Consider the following 20,018-nt stretch of genomic DNA (forward strand, 5'->3'; position numbering starts at 1 on the left):
ATTAACAAGAATTTAAGCTTTCTTCCAATATCATGTCCTGGGAAATGTTCTTGCTACTTACAACCTGATGCTAATCGCATGAGCCTACGTTAGCTCAACCGTCCCGTGGAAGGGACACCGATCACGAAGAAGTTTTTAATAAATTCCCTGGTTTTCCCAAAATCCCTATTGGAGTATTCCCAGTATCAGGAGCGAATACGCAGGAAATCCGAATCCTCTGGAGAACCAAGGAATTTATTGACAATTCCCAGAATTTTGCAACCCTGCTCCTACATCCAAACAGGCAGGCAGACAATTATTAACATACAGTATATTTTCATGTTTTCTTCTTATCTCAAATAAATCCCACAAAGCCACAAAAGGAATCAGAATATTGTTTAATTACAATTGCAACCTGTGATTCAACTGGAAACATAAAGAACAAAATATTATCAGAGATGTTGAATCGACATCATCGCCAGATAAGAATGGCTCTGTCACATCTATTTTGGTTTGGTGTCGGTTTGTCCACAAGAGGACGACACACTACAAGAGAATGAACTATAGGGTGGCTGTGATGGGCTGGACTGCTGAAAACGAAAGTGTTGGGCTCTACGATCAGGTTTCATTGTTTTCCAGTCGGCTGGCTGCTCCTGTAGTGGCAGGAAATGGACCCATCTAAGGTAAGACAATAGTTTGAAGTAAAACTGAGTATGCTGTTATTTCGTGGAAAACTATTAGTGGTAAACGTCACTGGTAAAGGTTGGCAATACAGTAAAGTAGCTACATTGTATCCGTTTCATATTTCTCTTACAGCAACACGAAAGTGTTAGATTGACTCGATCAAAGTAACAGGGGAAAAAGTACTTTACACGATGGAACAACATGTGATGTGATAGTTAATAGGTCTACATTAAAATGTCTAGGTTATAATCTAGCTACGAATTCATAACGCGGTAATATCCGATTAATTTATAGCTAGTACTTTCACGTCATTCGAAGGAGTGAAGAAGTCTGAAATAGTTTATAATCTACATTGTAGCTGGTAAACTTTTGCGATTTCAATCACATACCATCTCAATCAAGAGATGTTGTCAAGAGACATAGTGATCTCAACAATGACTGTCTCATCCATTAAGTTCCATTACACGGCTAGACCCTAACCTAGTTTGATATCAAGCAGTTACGGTGCCATATGTGTTGATGCGGTGGCTTTCAATGTGGTCCTCAATAGAAAAGACTGCAGACACTGTGTGTGTGTGTGTGTGTGTGTGTGTGTGTGTGTGTGTGTGTGTGTGTGTGTGTGTGTGTGTGTGTGTGTGTGTGTGTGTGTGTAGGAGGTAGCTGCCTCTGAGAAGGAAAGGACACCAGCAGGGGAGGAGAGTGAAGAGCTGTCCAGCGAACTCCCCAGCACCTCTTCTGGAATGTGAGTGAACATAGAGTATATTATCTACCTGGTACAGTCAGGGACACCCCTCAGAGTGGATATGAGTGGACATAGAGTATATTATCTACCTGGTACAGTCAGGGACACCCCTCAGAGTGGATATGAGTGGACATAGAGTCTATTCTCTACCTGGTACATTCAGGGACACCCCTCAGAGTGGATATGAGTGGACATAGAGTATATTATCTACCTGGTACAGCCAGGGACACCCCTCAGAGTGGATATGAGTGGACATAGAGTCTATTATCTATTCTCTACCTGGTACAGCCAGGGTCACCCCTCAGAGTGGATATGAGTGGACATAGAGTCTATTCTCTACCTGGTACATTCAGGGACACCCCTCAGAGTGGATATGAGTGGACATAGAGTCTATTATCTATTCTCTACCTGGTACAGCCAGGGTCACCCCTCAGAGTGGATATGAGTGGACATAGAGTCTATTCTCTACCTGGTACATTCAGGGACACCCCTCAGAGTGGATATGAGTGGACATAGAGTCTATTATCTATTCTCTACCTGGTACAGCCAGGGTCACCCCTCAGAGTGGATATGAGTGGACATAGAATATATTATCTACCTGGTACATTCAGGGTCACCCCTCAGAGTGGATATGAGTGGACATAGAGTCTATTCTCTACCTGGTACAGCCAGGGTCACCTCTCAGAGTGGATATGAGTGGACATAGACTACATTATCTACCTGGTACAGTCAGGGCCACCCCTCAGAGTGGACATAGAGTATATTATCTACCTGGTACACTCAGGGACACCCCTCAGAGTGGATATGAGTGGACATAGAGTATATTATCTACCTGGTACAGCCAGGGTCACCGCTCAGAGTGGATATGAGTGGACATAGAGTATATTATCTACCTGGTACAGTCAGGGTCACCCCTCAGAGTGGATATGAGTGGACATAGAGTATATTATCTACCTGGTACAGCCAGGGCCACCCCTCAGAGTGGACATAGAGTATATTATCTACCTGGTACAGCCAGGGCCACCCCTCAGAGTGGATATGAGTGGACATACAGTATATTATCTACCTGGTACAGCCAGGGTCACCCCTCAGAGTGGATATGAGTGGACATAGAGTCTATTCTCTACCTGGTACAGCCAGGGTCACCTCTCAGAGTGGATATGACTGGACATAGAGTCTATTCTCTACCTGGTACAGCCAGGGTCACCTCTCAGAGTGGATATGAGTGGACATAGACTACATTATCTACCTGGTACAGTCAGGGCCACCCCTCAGAGTGGACATAGAGTATATTATCTACCTGGTACACTCAGGGACACCCCTCAGAGTGGATATGAGTGGACATAGAGTATATTATCTACCTGGTACAGCCAGGGTCACCCCTCAGAGTGGATATGAGTGGACATAGAGTATATTATCTACCTGGTACAGTCAGGGTCACCCCTCAGAGTGGATATGAGTGGACATAGAGTATATTATCTACCTGGTACAGCCAGGGCCACCCCTCAGAGTGGACATAGAGTATATTATCTACCTGGTACAGCCAGGGCCACCCCTCAGAGTGGACATAGAGTATATTATCTACCTGGTACAGTCAGGGTCACCCCTCAGAGTGTATATGAGTGGACATAGAGTATATTATCTACCTGGTACAGTCAGGGTCACCCCTCAGAGTGGATATGAGTGGACATAGAGTATATTATATATTATCTACCTGGTACAGCCAGGGACACCCCTCAAAGTGGATATGAGTGGACAAAGAGTATATTATATGTTATCTACCTGGTACAGTCAGGGATACCCCTCAGAGTGGACATAGAGTATATTATCTACCTGGTACAGTCAGGAACACCCCTCAGAGTGGATATGAGTGGACATAGAGTATATTAGTCCAAGGTGTGAATTACAGGGAGCCGGGGGGGCTCATCTCCTGAATAAGACGTTAAGACGTTAAACTCCCTAAAGAAAGTCAAACCTTTCTATGTAGAAAAGGCAACTAGAGAACATTCAAATAAAAAGGACTCAACTTTGACCATCAGTAAATCAGGCTGAGTGGACCATCTCCCTGTCCACTGTAGAATTCTATAGAGTTTGGTGCTGTCCACTCAGTAGTGCTGGATTTCTGCAAAGCTGAGCTCCTTTAAATATTACATAGGCATAGTTAAATATACAATGCATTTTTTGGAGATCTCCCAAGATCAGGATTCGTACGGGTTGAAGTTCAATATTCTAATTACATTGTTACATTCTTAATAAAGACAAGTAAAACTGTCATAAATGTAATGAATGTAAGGAAAGAAAAGTGTTTTATGTCAAATGATCTGTAAACCCCTCCAAACATTCATGAATTATGGACAACTCATGAACTAGGATGTAAACATGTTTTGATTCAACTCATGAACTAGGATGTAAACATGTTTTGATTCAACTCATGAACTAGGATGTAAACATGTTTTGATTCAAATCATGAACTAGGATGTAAACATGTTTTGATTCAACTCATGAACTAGGACTGTAAACATGTTTTGACCAACTCATGAACTAGGATGTAAACATGTTTTGATTCAACTCATGAACTAGTGTAAACATGTTTTGATTCAACTCATGAACTAGGATGTAAACATGTTTTGATCCTTCAACTCATGAACTAGGGTTATGTAAACATGTTTTGATTCAACTCATGAACTAGGATGTAAACATGTTTTTGATTCAACTCATGAACTAGGGTGTAAACATGTTTTGATTCAACTCATGAACTAGAGGTGTAAACATGTTTTGATTCAACTCATGAACTAGGATGTAAACATGTTTTGATTCAACTCATGAACTAGGATGTAAACATGTTTTGATTCAACTCATGAACTAGGATGTAAACATGTTTTGATTCAACTCGTGAACTAGGATGTAAACATGTTTTGATTCAACTCATGTATTATATTGAATGTAGGCTTCCTGTTCTGCGTGTGTTCCAGTGTGTTCCAGTGTGTTCCAGTGTGTAAAATTGCCTCGTCTGAGAGTGTAGGCCACCAGCAGTGGTGTAGGTCTAGTGGAGGGTAAACACAAGTAAACACAGTTGACCAACTTTTTTCAGACAAATGCAGTGAAGTATTGGGAGCGTTACTCTTTTCACCGCGACTGGCTATCAGTTTACCCACCAATATTTTGACCACTACGTCACTGGTTACTGGTTCAGCCTATCAGAGTTTAGCCACCAATAATTTGACCACTACGTCACTGGTTACTGGTTCGGCCGATCAGAGTTTACCCACCTATTATCTTACCACTACATCACTGGTTACTGGTTCGGCCTATCAGAGTTTACCCACCAATAATTTGACCACTATGTCACTGGTTACTGGTTCGGCCTATCAGAGTTTACCCACCAATATTTTGACCACTACATCACTGGTTCGGCCTATCAGAGTTTACCTGACCAATATTTTGACCACTACATCACTGGATACTGGTTCGGCCTATCAGAGTTTACCCACCAATATTTTGACCACTACGTCACTGGATACTGGTTCGGCCTATCAGAGTTTACCCACCAATATTTTGACCACTACGTCACTGGTTCGGCCTATCAGAGTTTACCCACCAATATTTTGACCACTACATCACTGGTTCGGCCTATCAGAGTTCACCCACCAATATTTTGACCACTACATCACTGGTTCGGCCTATCAGAGTTCACCCACCAATATTTTGACCACTACGTCACTGGTTACTGGTTCGGCCTATCAGAAGTTCATGGCAATACACATTGTAGTTTAGTCTAGTAAATTGATTGTGTGTGTTAGGGTGACCATCCAGATGTTCCTGGGACAGTTTCAGTCCCATTTCAGATGTCAATTTGTCAACAAGAAGCATCAACTAATGTAGCTCTAATCAATGGCAGTGGCTGCATGTCATTATTCAGTCTTTATGGTGTTTTGTAACAGATGTCTATTTATATTCATCACATGGTGTCAGTATACATGCAGTCCACCATTTAGATGGTGTCAGTATACATGCAGTCCACTGTTTAGATGGTGTCAGTGTACATGCAGTCCACTGTTTAGATGGTGTCAGTATACATGCAGTCCACTGTTTAGATGGTGTCAGTATACATGCAGTCCACTGTTTAGATGGTGTCAGTATACATGCAGTCCACTGTTTAGATGGTGTCAGTGTACATGCAGTCCACTGTTTAGATGGTGTCAGTATACATGCTGTTTAGATGGTGCCAGTATACATGCAGTCCACTGTTTAGATGGTGTCAGTATACATGCAGTCCCCTGTTTAGATGGTGTCAGTATACATGCAGTCCACTGTTTAGATGGTGTCAGTGTACATGCAGTCCACTGTTTACATGGTGTCAGTATACATGCAGTCCACTGTTTAGATGGTGTCAGTATACATGCAGTCCACTGTTTAGATGGTGTCAGTGTACATGCAGTCCACTGTTTAGATGGTGCCAGTATACATGCAGTCCACTGTTTAGATGGTGTCAGTGTACATGCAGTCCACTGTTTAGATGGTGTCAGTATACATGCAGTCCACTGTTTAGATGGTGTCAGTATACATGCAGTCCACGGTTTAGATGGTGTCAGTATACATGCAGTCCACTGTTTAGATGGTGTCAGTGTACATACAGTCCACTGTTTAGATGGTGTCAGTGTACATGCAGTCCACTGTTTAGATGGTGTCAGTATACATGCTGTACACTGTTTAGATGATGTCAGTATACATGCAGTCCACTGTTTAGATGGTGTCAGTGTACATACAGTCCACTGTTTAGATGGTGTCAGTATACATGCTGTACACTGTTTAGATGGTGTCAGTATACATGCTGTACACTGTTTAGATGATGTCAGTATACATGCAGTCCACTGTTTAGATGGTGTCAGTGTACATGCAGTCCACTGTTTACATGGTGTCAGTGTACATGCAGTCCACTGTTTAGATGGTGTCAGTATACATGCAGTCCACTGTTTAGATGGTGTCAGTATGCATGCAGTCCACTGTTTAGATGGTGTCAGTGAGGAGGACGGCTCATATTAAAGGCTGGAATGGAGTCAATGGAATGGTGTCAAACATATCTAAGATGTGGTATCCATGTGGTTGATGCCATTCCATTGACTCTATTCCAGCCATTATTATGAGCCGTCTTCCCCTCCGCAGACTCCACTGGTTTCTTCCCAGGTTCCTGCCTTTCTAGAGTTTCTTCCGAGCCACAATGCATCTACATCTGCATTACTTGCTGCTATGGGTTTTAGACTGGGTTTCTGTGAAGCACTTTGTGACAACTGCTGATGTAAAAAGGGCGTTTTAAATTACATTTGACTGATGTGCTATAGTCACTGGTAACATTGGAGATATGAGTCTACTGGTCTGGTGCTGGAGAGATAATCAACTTTAAAAGTGGTGAATTGACCCTCGAACATCTCTTCTATACCTCTATTACATCATCCTCATGAGCTGACTGAAATGAATGTAGAACAGTGAAGTGACCACAGCATGTAGTGGTGGTGTAGGGAAACAGAACAGTGTAGTGACCACAGCATGTAGTGGTGGTGTAGGGGAACAGAACAGTGTAGTGACCACAGCATGTAGTGGTGGTGTAGGGGAACAGCAGTGTATGACCACAGCAGTGGTGGTGTAGACCACAGCATGTGTGGTGGTGTAGGGGAACAGTGTAGTGACCACAGCATGTAGTGGTGGTGGTGGGGAACAGAACAGTGTAGTGACCACAGCATGTAGTGGTGGTGTAGGGAACAGAACAGTGTAGTGACCACAGCATGTAGTGGTGGTGTAGGGAACAGAACAGTGTAGTGGCATGTAGTGGTGGTGTAGGGGAACAGAACAGTGTAGTGACCACAGCATGTAGTGGTGGTGTAGGGAACAGAACAGTGTAGTGACCACAGCATGTAGTGGTGGTGTAGGGAACAGCATGTAGTGGTGGTGGTGTAGGGGAACAGAACAGTGTAGTGACCACAGCATGTAGTGGTGGTGTAGGGGAACAGAACAGTGTAGTGACCACAGCATGTAGTAGTGGTGGTGGTGGTGTGACCACAGCAGGGAACAGAACAGTGTAGTGACCACAGCATGTAGTGGTGGTGTAGTGGTGGTGGGGAACAGAACAGTGTAGTGACCACAGCATGTAGTGGTGGTGTAGGGGAACAGAACAGTGTAGTGACCACAGCATGTAGTGGTGGTGTAGGGAACAGAACAGTGTAGTGACCACAGCATGTAGTGGTGGTGTAGGGGAACAGAACAGTGTAGTGACTGTTTCCTGTGTCCAGGTTGACCCTGTCTGGAGAGAAGCGTCGTGGTCTGGATACTGTGATCTCTAGGCTGGAGGTGGAACTGAAGGTGCTGAAGGTAAGACTAGTGGCCATGTCTAAAATCAATGTGAGCAAACCACATACAGTAGATCACAGTATTCTCTGAAGACACTGCAGTCTAGTGTGTAGTGGTGTGTGCAAACCACAACAGTGTGTGTGTGTGTGTGTGTGTGTGTGTGTGTGTGTGTGTGTGTGTGTGTGTGTGTGTGTGTGTGTGTGTGTGTGTGTGTGTGTGTGTGTGTGTGTAGCAAGCAGAGTTCAACATCTATAAGCAGTCTGCCACTCTCCCCAGCACCTCTTCTAGAAGGTGAGTGAAGATAATTACATTAAATTAGTCTAATATTAACAACTCTACCATAACATATTTTATTACATCATCCTCATGAACTGAGTGAAATGAATTCAACAACAGTGAAGTGACCACAGCATGTAGTGGTGGTGTAGGGAACAGAACAGTGTGTGACTTGTTTCCTGCGTCCAGGTTGACCCTGTCTGTGGAGGAGCATGATCTGGAGACTAAAATCTCTATGCTGGAGAAGAAGCTGGGGTTCATGAAGGTAAGACTAGGGGTCATGTCTGAGAGGTCAAATGTCATTGTGATCAAACCACATATAAAGTCGGAAGTTGACATACACCTTAGCCAAATACATTTAAACTCAATCTTTCACAATTCCTGACATTTAATCCTAGTAAAAATTTATTGTTTTAGGTCAGTTAGGATCACCAGTTTATTTTAAAAATGTGAAATGTCAAAATACTAGTAGAGAAAATGATTTATTTATTTCAGCTTTTATTTATTTCATCACATTCCCAGTGGGTGAGAAGTTTGCATACACTCAATTAATATTTTGTAAAATTGCCTTTAAATTGTTTAACTTGGGTCAAACGTTTCGGGTAGCCTTCCACAAGCTTCCCGCAATAAGTTGGGTGAATTTTGGCCCATTCCTCTTGACAGCTGGTGTAACTGAGTCAGGTTTGTAGGCCTCCTCGCTCGCGCAGTTCTGATATAGAATTTTATTATCAATGCTTCTAGTTTTCAATTATCCTAATCGGTCTGCACCCCAGAGTGTGTAAAGTTCTGGTTTAAATGAAAATTCCCAGCTCACAATTAGTCAAACACAAGTTTATTTACAAGAGTTCTCCCATTCACGTACAAAGATGTTCCTTTTATAACATTCTTCTAACCTATGCACACACATGCACATTAACATTAGGAGAGCTTTCTTCTTCTCTACAATTCTCACCACAGTTTATCACTACCCAGCTGACAGTTCCAGCCCCCCCCCCCCCCAGATAAAGGAAACCTGGAGGGGTACTCCCTGTCCTATCGTACTTTCCCAGGATTATAGCCGGGTCGGTTCAAACATAGGTTAAGGAATCCCTTTGTTTTCTTTCGGCACATACATGCATTCCTCTATTCCCCAGTCCAACCTAGTTGGACATATGTTTATTATTTTTAATTACTCCTTGTCCCTGCAACATAACCTCTAAACACTAATGGTTAAGTTTCTGGTAGAATAATTTAATAATTTATCTTAAAGCTTGTACATTTTTTTATCAAGTTCCACCCACACATTTTCTATAGGATTGAGGTCAGGGCTTTGTGATGGCCACTCCAATCCCTTGACTTTATTGTCCTTCAGCCATTTTGCCACAACTTTGGAAGTATGCTTTTCGGTCATTGTCCATTTGGAAGACCCATTTGCGACCAAGCTTTAACTTACTGACTTAAGTCTTGAGATGTTGCTTCAATATATCCACATAATTTTCGTTCGTCATGATGCCATCTATTTTGTGAAGTGCACCAGTCCCTCCTGCAGCAAAGCACCCCCACAACATGATGCTGCCACCCCGTGTTCTTCTTCCACAACTTCACGGTTGGGATGTTCTTCTTCCACAACATGATGCTTCTTCGGTTGAGATGGTGTTCTTCTTCCACAACATGATGCTTGCTTCACGGTTGAGAGCATCCCCCTTTTTCCCCCTCCAAACATAATGATGGTCATTATTGCCAAACAGTTCTATTTTTGTTTCGTCAGACCAGAGGACATTTCTCCAAAAAAAGTATGATCTTTGTTCCCATGTGCAGTTGCAAACCGTAGTCTGGCTTTTTATGGCGGTTTGGAGCAGTTGTTTCTTCCTTGCTGAGCGGCCTTTCAGGTTATGTTGTTATGTCGTTTTACAGTGGATATAGATACTTTTGTACTTGTTTCCTCCAATATCTTCACAAGGTCCTTTGCTGTCGTTCTGGGATTGATTTGCACTTTTCGCACCAAAGTACGTTAATCTCTAGGATTCAGAACACGTCTCCTTGCTGAGCAGTGTGACGGCTGCGTGGTCCCATGGTGTTTATACTTGTGTACTATTGTTTGTACAGATGAACGTGGTACCATCAGGCGTTTGGAAATTGCTCCCAAGGATGAACCTGAGTTCTTGGCTGATTTCCTTTGATTTTCTATGATATCAAGCAAAGAGGCACTGAGTTTTAATGTAGGCCTTGAAATAAATACAAAAAAGAAACGTCCCTTTTTCAGGACTCTGTCTTTCAAAGATAATTCGTAAAAATCCAAATAACTTCACAGATCTTCATTGTAAAGGGTTAAAACACTGTTTCATCCTTGGTCAATGAACCATAAACAAATAATGAACATGCACCTGTAGAACGGTCGTTAAGACACTAACAGCTTACAGACGGTAGGCAATTAAGGTCACAGTTATGAAAACTTAGGACACTAAAGAGGCCTTTCTACTGACTCTGGAAAAACACCAAAGAAAGATGGACAGGGTCCCTGCTCATCTGCATGAACGTTCCTTAGACATGCTGCAAGGAGGCATGAGGACTCCAGATGTGGCCAGGGCAATAAATTGCAATGTCCGTACTGTGAGACACCTAAGACAGCGCTACAAGGAGACAGGATGGACAGCTGATCGTCCTCGCAGTGACAGACCACATGTAACAACACCTGCACAGGATCGGTACATCCAAACATCACACCTGCAGGACAGGTACAGGATGGCAACAACTGCCCGAGTTACACCAGGAACGCACAATCCCTCCATCAGTGCTCAGACTGTTCGCAATAGGCTGAGAGAGGCTGGACTGAGGGCTTGTAGGCCTGTTGTAAGGCAGGTCCTCACCAGACATCACCGTTAACAATGTTGTCTATGGAAACAAACCCACCGTCGCTGGACCAGACAGGACTGGCAAAAAGTGCTCTTCATTGACGAGTCGCGGTTTTGTCTCACCAGGGGTGATGGACGGATTCACGTTTATCGTGGAAGGAATGAGAGTTACACCGAGGTCTGTACTCTGGAGCGGGATCAATTTGGAGGTGGAGGGTCTGTCATGGTCTGGGGCGGTGTGTCACAGCATCATCGGACTGAGCTTGTTGTCATTGGAGGCAATAGCAACGCTGTGCGTTACAGGGAAGACATCCTCCTCCCTCATGTGGTACCCTTCCTGCAGGCTCATCCTGACATGACCCTCCAGCATGACAATGCCACCAGCCATACTGCTCGTTCTGTGTGTGATTTCCTGCAAGACAGGAATGTCAGTGTTCAGCCATGGCCAGCCGAAGAGCCCGGATCTCAATCTCATTGAGCATGTCTGGGACCAGTTGGATCGGATGGTGAGGTCGAGGGCCCTTCCCCCCAGAAATGTCCAGGAACAAAACAGGTGCCTTGGTGGAAGAGTGGGGTGCCGTCTCACAGCATGAACTGTCAAGTCCATGAGGAGGAGATGCACTGCAGTACTTAATGCAGCTGGTGGCCACACCAGATACTGACTGTTACTTTTGATTTTGACTCCCTTTGTTCAGGGACACATTATTCCATTTATGTTAGTCACATGACTGTAGAATTTGTTCAGTTTATGTCTCAGTTGTTGAATCTTGTTATGTTCATGCAAATATTTACAACAAATTAAAATATACGCAGTTGACAGTGAGGACGTTTCTTTTTTGCTCAGTTTAAATCCACAGGTACACACCTCCAATTAACTCAAATGATGTAAATTAGCCTATCAGAAGCTTCTAAAGCCATGACATCATTTTTGATGGCTCCAACCTAAGTGTATGTAAACTTCCGACTTCAACTGTAGATCAGAGCCGCATACTGTGTGTGTGTGTGTGTGTGTGTGTGTGTGTGTGTGTGTGTGTGTGTGTGTGTGTGTGTGTGTGTGTGTGTGTGTGTGTGTGTGTGTGTGTGTGTGTGTGTGTGTGTGTGTGTGTGTGTGTGTGTGTGTGTGTGTGTGTGTGTGTGTGTGTAAGTTCCTAATGTAATGTATTTCATGATGATATGAGATATTGAGAGACCAGTAGAAATATTCTAGTACGTCTTAACAATATTCATATATTTATGTTCTTTACTTTATATCAGTTGTCAGGTTTTCTATTCCTTCCTCACTGTTGTTATCTTTGTTGTTTTAGAAAACATTGGATATTCCAGCTCTGCTGCTGACCGGTCTGGAGGAGCTCACTGAAGAACAGCTGAAGACATTTCAGTCTTACCTGACTAGTGGCAGGATGTTAGGCTTTCCTCTCATCCCAGAGAGCCAGCTGGAGAACACTGACAGACAGGACACAGTGGATCAGATGGTGAAGAGATACGACCCTGAGGGAGCTGTGAGGAACACAATCTGGATCCTGAGGGAGATGGACCGACATGATGTAGCAGAGAAGTTAGAGAGAGATCACACTAGAGGTAACACTGTTAAGAAAATGTGTCAAACGTTCCTTCAAACAAAAGACAACATGATTTAAATTAATAATTTATCATGTAATAAAACAAATATACCATTACCTCTCTTCACTTCTCTTCTATACCTGTATCTACCACAGCAACAACATGGTGGAGAGACTCATCAGACAGTGATAAATGGAGAAGGAGGAAGGAGGGTGCAGTAATGAGGGTAAGACTAGTGGCCATGTCAGAGGTCAAATGTCATTGCGGACAAACCACATATAGATCACAGCCACATGCTGTCTGAAGTGTGTGTGCTACAGTTAACAGTGAGTTCTACAGTTCTACCCTCATATGTCACATCACCTGTACTCACTGTCATAGTCAGTTCTACCCTCATATGTTACATCACCTGTACTCACTGTCATAGTCAGTTCTACCCTCATATGTTACATCACCTGTACTCACTGTCATAGTCAGTTCTACCCTCATATGTTACATCACCTGTACTCACTGTCATAGTCAGTTCTACCCTCATATGTTACATCACCTGTACTCACTGTCATAGTCAGTTCTACCCTCATATGTTACATCACCTGTACTCACTGTCATAGTCAGTTCTACAGTTCTACCCTCATATGTTACATCACCTGTACTCACTGTCATAGTCAGTTCTACCCTCATATGTTACATCACCTGTACTCACTGTCATAGTCAGTTCTACCCTCATATGTTACATCACCTGTACTCACTGTCATAGTCAGTTCTACCCTCATATGTTACATCACCTGTACTCACTGTCTTAGTCAGTTCTACAGTTCTACCCTCATATGTTACATCACCTGTACTCACTGTCATAGTCAGTTCTACAGTTCTACCCTCATATGTTACATCACCTGTACTCACTGTCATAGTCAGTTCTACCCTCATATGTTACATCACCTGTACTCACTGTCATAGTCAGTTCTACCCTCATATGTTACATCACCTGTACTCACTGTCATAGTCAGTTCTACATCACCTGTACTCACTGTCCCTCATATGTTACATCACCTGTACTCACTGTCATCAGTTCTCAGTTCTACCCTCATATGTTACATCACCTGTACTCACTGTCATAGTCAGTTCTACCCTCATATGTTACATCACCTGTACTCACTGTCATAGTCTGTTCATTTCAACACACCAAAACATCGGAGTATATTCCTGTACCACGTTGTGTGTGGCGATGTTCATGTTCTTTATATCAGTAGTCAGTATTTATATTCTCTTATATCTTATCATCTTTGTTATTTTAGAGACGCTCCATGTTGGATGTTCCAGCTCTGCTGCTGACCGGTCTGGAGGAGCTCACTGAAGAACAGCTGAAGACATTTCAGTTTTACCTGTGTCATGCACAAGTGTCATTCACTAGTGGCAGGATGTTAGGCTTTCCTCCCATCCCAGAGAGACAGCTGGAGAACACTGACAGACAGGTCACAGTGGATCAGATGGTGAAGAGATACGACCCTGAGGGAGCTGTGAGGAACACACTGAGGATCCTGAGGGGGATGAAGCGGGTAGACCTAGCAGAGAAGTTACAGAGAGATCACATTAGAGGTAACATAACAATAATGTACATCAATCTATACATCACCATCACAGTTCAGTGAAGGTCTAAGCCAGAGGAGGCTTAAACGAAGACAACGTGATGTAGATTGATAATTGTAGATAAACAGGAAAATGTAATGAGACAACAACACCATTATCTCTCTTCACTTCATCTTCTATAGCTGTATCTACAACAGAAACAAAATGGTGGAGCGACTCATCAGACACTGACAGTGATGAAGAGAGAGAGAAGAAACATGTCTATCTGTCTGGACGTTCTAGAGCCTTGGACAGAGAGGCAGCAGGCAGCAAAGACACTGGAATCACAAAGGACAAATATGAACTGGTCACGGTGAGGAGGAGAGGGGATGTTTAGGTTCACATAACCCACACCTGGTAGAAGTCATGGAGACCGATAGACTGACAGAAAGAAAGGGTTGTCACCAAATTAAAATTCAATCTGTTCTGTTGTTGTTTTCTTAGAAACCTGCAGAGAAGAAAAGAGAAGCTCTGCTGCTGGCCACTCTGGAGGAGCTGAGCACAGATGAGCTGAAGATATTTCAGCAGGAACTGACTCCAAGCAAACAGCTTCCACCTTACCTGACTGGCTTTCCTCCCATCCCAAAAACTCAACTGGTGAACAATGACAGACAGGTCATAGTGGATCAGATGCTGAAGAGGTACAGCCCTGAGGGAGTTGTGGAGATCACACTGAGGATCCTGAGGAGGATGAACCGGGAAGATATACCTCACAGTAGAGGTAACACAGCCAGACGATAGATTTATCATTACACCCTCAGATCTGGGATATTGAGTGATAGAGATTCACACAAAGATCCCGCACAGCCTGTTGACTGTTTCTTAACTAACTATTACACTAACATGTGGGTATGTTAAACAGCTAACAACACTTTAAACTCTCTCTTTCTCACTCTTTTCACTTCACACTTTCTTTCTCTCTCTTTTTGATGACCCCTGCAGCAAAGAAAGAAATGAGAACAATTAAGAAACTATCCAGGCTTGGTATAGTTTCTAGGGGCAAAAAGATTGAGGAGCATTGTGTCCCACTGACTGGCAGAGCCCCGTTGTTCATCAAACATAAGGTGCCTGATTGTCCCTGCCCTTCTCTCTGCTGCCATGGTGACCAACATGTTCACCATAGAACAGAATACATGTCAAATTAACATAGAACATGTTGCTATTATAGAAGTATGTTCTATCTATTCTGTTGATTTGAATCTAGAAAACCACAAAGGTCGAGATGGACATTTCAACCATCTTAGGGAGCCAACCGGAGATGGCGAACAGTCTCAACGCCGAGGTATCTGTGAACACCCAGGAGAACACACAGGAGAAGACCCAGGAGAACACCCAGAAGACCACCCAGGAGACCACCCAGGAGACCACCCAGGAGAACACCCAGGAGAACACACAGGAGAACACCCAGGAGAACACCCAGGAGAACACCCAGAAGACCACCCAGGAGAACACACAGGAGAACACCCAGGAGACCACCCAGGAGAACACCCAGGAGAACACCCAGGAGAACACCCAGGAGAAGACCCAGGAGAACACCCAGGAGAACACCCAGAGGATTGATGATGAGGAGTTGGGAAGAGAAAGGGGTAACAGCTATACATTAACATCTTCATCTGGAACAATGATGAAGTTGAAGTTGTATAGTAAAACATGATGATTGATCTTTATTTGATTCTCTTTAGATTCTCCTCTCCTGGATCACCATCACATGGTTAGACCCTCACTGGACTGAGAGAAAGACTGTAAAAGAGAGAACATTTGAATTTAAAAACTATTCTTCACACTATTGGTTGAATTACACTATCTATTGTTTCTACATTTTAGAGTTCTCCAGATGAATTTACACCTGATATCCACGATCAGGACAACAGGGGAGAGTACCAGTAACTTGACATATTTAATGTTTCTCATTAGTAGTTTGTATTAAGGACAATACCTTAAATCCAGGAAATCTCACAAAAGGAAATCCTTCATTGTTTCCTCTAGGTTCTAGTGCCCCAGTGCAGGTCTGTTCCAGTGCAGTATAACAGGCCTGGTGTTCAGGATGGAGGGAGAGGGAGAGGTGCTCTATAGGACAGTCCCCTGGGACAGGAGGCTTCTATCTCAGAGAGGAAAGAGACCTGCAGGACCTCTGTTCATGTTTAGATGCCTTAAGGGGTCTGTCAGTCAACTACACCTCCCACACTGTCAGATCTACAATAGTGAGTAATAATATCATGAAGGGTTCATTTAACTGTTCATGTTTCAGGACTCTTCTGAAATAACATATTTTCATTATTTGGTTGTTTATTGACTAATTATTGTGTATTTTATTTTCTGCTACAGTCTCAGCAATGTTATGTTTGTCTTGTTCGTCAGAGACAGCTCTAAATGTTCTCTTTCTTTCCCAGGTGGTGGATGTGAGTTCCTATCTGTAGCCCATGTGACTGATGATGACATCATTGAGTTTCTCCCTCCTCTTGAGACAACAGACACACATGTCATTATAAACATCAGTGGATTCTCTGCTTATGGTGAAGTCAAGGATGAAGACTCTCCCACCGTTCCTATAAGAGCACTTGTCTTGTTGTTCTACAAGCCCCCAGATGTTCCTAAAAAGAGGTCCATCCTGAATGTGTTGTTGCTTCCCAGAAATGTTGTGATCAGGGAGGTAAGACCATCTGAAATGTTGTGATCAGCTAGGTAAGACCATCTGAAATGTTGTGATCAGGGAGGTAAGACCATCTGAAATGTTGTGATCAGGGAGGTAAGACCATCTGAAATGTTGTGATCAGCTAGGTAAGACCATCTGAAATGTCAACTCTACTTTGGCTGAATTCAATCAAGCACACAGGACATTATAAACCATGAATTCATGTTTTGTTAATGTTATTGCTTGGACAATGTTTTCTGATTTAAACCAATAATAGCATGTGATTTTGTGAAAACAAGGTGCAGGAGGAGTGGAAAAGAAGGAATGGAGACAAATACATCTACATTGAAACAAATCCTTGCTACCAACTAACTCCCAATAAAGAATACAAGCTCTTCACAGATCTTACAGATGAATATCTAATTCAACCAAAGGTGATATCTGAGCTAGAGAGAGAAGAGACATTGGTTGCACATGAACATGATCTTATGATGTTGTTACCTTTATATTTTGTATTATTATGTAATTGATTGACTAACACTTTATCTTTCTACCAGGATGCAGAATTTGTGGATTTTGAATCCTATGAAAACTACTTCCCAACATTTCAGTTGTTCATACAAACTGTTGTTGAGCAAGTTACTCTTTTTCTGAAAGACAATGGTGGTGAAGAATCTGTCTGGGAAAGACTTGTCTGGCTTCCAGGTAACATAAAGTGGTAGTAGTGGTGGTAGCAGTAGTAGTAGTAGTAGTAGTGGTGGTGGTGGTGGTGGTAGTAGTGGTGGTGGTGGTGGCGGCAGTAGTGGTGGTGGTGGCGGTAGTAGTAGTAGTAGTGGTGGTGGTGGTAGTAGTGGTGGTGGTAGCAGCAGCAGTAGTAGTAGTAGTAGTGGTGGTGGTGGTAGCAGTAGTGGTGGTGGTAGCAGCAGCAGTAGTAGTAGTAGTAGTGGTGGTTGTGGTAGCAGTAGTGGTGGTGGTGGTAGCAGCAGCAGTAGTAGTAGTAGTGGTGGTGGTGGTGGTGGTAGCAGTAGCAGTAGTAGTAGTAGTAGTGGTGGTGGTGGGTAGCAGCAGCAGTAGTAGTGGTGGTGGTGGTAGCAGCAGCAGTAGTAGTAGTAGTGGTGGTTGTGGTAGCAGTAGTAGTAGTAGTAGTGGTGGTAGCAGCAGCAGTAGTAGTAGTAGTGGTGGTGGTGGTAGCAGTAGTGGTGGTGGTGGTAGCAGCAGCAGTAGTAGTAGTGGTGGTGGTGGTAGCAGCAGCAGTAGTAGTAGTAGTAGCAGCAGCAGTAGTAGTAGTGGTGGTAGCAGCAGCAGTAGTAGTAGTAGTAGTGGTGGTTGTGGTAGCAGTAGTGGTGGTGGTGGTAGCAGCAGCAGTAGTAGTAGTGGTGGTGGTGGTAGCAGTAGTGGTGGTGGTAGCAGCAGCAGTAGTAGTAGTGGTGGTGGTGGTAGCAGTAGTGGTGGTGGTAGCAGCAGCAGTAGTAGTGGTGGTTGTGGTAGCAGTAGTGGTGGTGGTGGTAGCAGCAGCAGTAGTAGTAGTGGTGGTGGTGGTAGCAGTAGTGGTGGTGGTGGTAGCAGCAGCAGTAGTAGTAGTAGTAGTGGTGGTGGTGGTGGCGGCAGTAGTGGTGGTGGTGGCGGTAGTAGTAGTAGTAGTGGTGGTGGTGGTAGTAGTGGTGGTGGTAGCAGCAGCAGTAGTAGTAGTATTAGTGGTGGTGGTGGTAGCAGTAGTGGTGGTGGTAGCAGCAGCAGTAGTAGTAGTAGTAGTGGTGGTTGTGGTAGCAGTAGTGGTGGTGGTGGTAGCAGCAGCAGTAGTAGTAGTAGTAGTAGTGGTGGTGGTGGTAGCAGTAGCAGTAGTAGTAGTAGTAGTGGTGGTGGTGGTAGCAGCAGCAGTAGTAGTGGTGGTGGTGGTAGCAGCAGCAGTAGTAGTAGTAGTGGTGGTTGTGGTAGCAGTAGTGGTGGTGGTAGCAGCAGCAGTAGTAGTGGTGGTTGTGGTAGCAGTAGTGGTGGTGGTGGTAGCAGCAGCAGTAGTAGTAGTAGTAGTGGTGGTAGCAGCAGCAGTAGTAGTAGTAGTAGTGGTGGTTGTGGTAGCAGTAGTGGTGGTGGTGGTAGCAGCAGCAGTAGTAGTAGTGGTGGTGGTGGTAGCAGCAGCAGTAGTAGTAGTAGTAGTGGTGGTTGTGGTAGCAGTAGTGGTGGTGGTGGTAGCAGCAGTAGTAGTAGTAGTAGTAGTGGTGGTGGTGGTAGCAGTAGTGGTGGTGGTGGCGGCAGCAGTAGTAGTAGTAGTGGTGGTTGTGGTAGCAGTAGTGGTGGTGGTGGTAGCAGCAGCAGTAGTAGTAGTAGTAGTGGTGGTGGTGGTAGCAGTAGTGGTGGTGGTGGCGGCAGTAGTGGTGGTTGTGGTAGCAGTAGTGGTGGTGGTGGTAGCAGCAGCAGTAGTAGTAGTAGTAGTGGTGGTGGTGGTAGCAGTAGTGGTGGTGGTGGTAGCAGCAGCAGTAGTAGTAGTAGTAGTGGTGGTGGTGGTAGCAGTAGTGGTGGTGGTGGCGGCAGCAGTAGTAGTAGTAGTAGTGGTGGTGGTGGTAGCAGTAGTGGTGGTGGTGGTAGTAGCAGCAGTAGTAGTAGTAGTAGTAGTAGTAGTGGTGGTGGTAGCAGTAGTGGTGGTGGTGGTGGTGGTAGTAGTAGCAATACTAGTAGTAGTAGTAGTGGTGGTAGTAGTAACAATAGTAGTAGTGGTAGTGGTAGCAATACTAGCAGTAGTAGTAACAATAGTAGTAGTAGTAGTAGTAGTAGTAGTAGCAATACTAGCAGTAGTAGTAGTAGTAGTAACAATAGTAGTAGCAGCAGTAGTAGTAGTAGTAGCAATACTAGCAGTAGTAGTAAGAATAGTAGTAGTAGCAGCAGTAGTAGTAGTAGTAGTAGCAATACTAGCAGTAGTAGTAGTAGTAGTAGCAATACTAGCAGTAGTAGTAGTAGTGGTGGTAGTAGTAGCAGCAGTAGTAGTAGTAGCAATACTAGCAGTAGTAGTAACAATAGTAGTAGTAGTAGTAGTAGTAGTAGCAATACTAGCAGTAGTGGTGGTGGTAGTAGCAGTAGTAGTAGTGGTGGTGGTGGTGGTGGTAGTGGTAGTAGTAGTGATGGTGGTAGTAGCAGTAGTAGTAGTAGTAGTGGTGGTGGTAGTAGTAGTAGTGGTGGTAGTGGTAGTAGTAGTGGTAGTGGTGGTGGTAGTAGTGGTGGTGGTAGTGGTGGTAGTAGTAGTGGTGGTGGTAGTAGTAGTGGTGGTGGTGATAGTAGTAGTAGTGGGGTAGTAGTGGTGGTGGTGATAGTAGTAGTAGTGGGGTAGTAGTGGTAGTAGTAGCGGTAGTGGTGG

At 43.9% G+C, this 20,018-nt stretch overlaps 2 protein-coding genes and 1 long non-coding RNA gene across 7 annotated transcripts in view; 2 read left to right on the forward strand and 1 right to left on the reverse strand.

The window, feature by feature from the left end:
* The first annotated feature begins 541 nt into the window (after positions 1–541).
* LOC127918613 (uncharacterized) lies at positions 542–16,118 on the forward strand. Of its 5 annotated transcripts, XM_052501885.1 has the most exons (15): positions 542–662; positions 1,317–1,405; positions 7,690–7,768; positions 7,980–8,038; positions 8,213–8,288; positions 12,159–12,432; positions 12,570–12,640; positions 13,710–14,010; positions 14,184–14,353; positions 14,485–14,761; positions 14,983–15,104; positions 15,245–15,626; positions 15,723–15,751; positions 15,865–15,923; positions 16,027–16,118. In XM_052501885.1, exons 1-15 carry the CDS (start codon positions 648–650, stop codon positions 16,031–16,033), a joined length of 2,010 nt encoding a protein of 669 aa, XP_052357845.1. In that variant the 5' UTR covers positions 542–647; the 3' UTR covers positions 16,034–16,118. The 5 variants fall into 5 exon arrangements, 3 of the variants coding, with proteins under 3 accessions (XP_052357845.1, XP_052357846.1, XP_052357847.1); XR_008100552.1 differs by lacking the exon at positions 14,983–15,104 and having other exon boundaries at positions 16,027–16,074; XR_008100551.1 differs by lacking the exons at positions 14,983–15,104; positions 16,027–16,118 and having other exon boundaries at positions 15,865–15,982.
* On the reverse strand, positions 12,653–13,415 carry LOC127918616 (uncharacterized). The gene is made up of 3 exons (XR_008100553.1): positions 13,308–13,415; positions 13,062–13,199; positions 12,653–13,007 (listed from the first exon to the last, which is right to left on the reverse strand). It is a non-coding gene; the product is annotated as an uncharacterized LOC127918616 (long non-coding RNA).
* LOC127918615 (caspase recruitment domain-containing protein 8-like) overlaps positions 16,085–20,018 on the forward strand; it is a 10,659-nt gene continuing 6,725 nt past the window's right edge. Inside the window, exons 1-4 of the mRNA XM_052501888.1 lie at positions 16,085–16,241; positions 16,431–16,690; positions 16,972–17,106; positions 17,230–17,377. Coding sequence (XP_052357848.1) covers positions 16,085–16,241; positions 16,431–16,690; positions 16,972–17,106; positions 17,230–17,377 — 700 coding nt within the window. The remainder of the gene's footprint in view (positions 16,242–16,430; positions 16,691–16,971; positions 17,107–17,229; positions 17,378–20,018) is intronic.

This window comes from Oncorhynchus keta, unplaced genomic scaffold, assembly GCF_023373465.1.
Source record: "Oncorhynchus keta strain PuntledgeMale-10-30-2019 unplaced genomic scaffold, Oket_V2 Un_contig_14620_pilon_pilon, whole genome shotgun sequence".
Classification (NCBI taxonomy): Eukaryota; Metazoa; Chordata; class Actinopteri; order Salmoniformes; family Salmonidae; genus Oncorhynchus; species Oncorhynchus keta.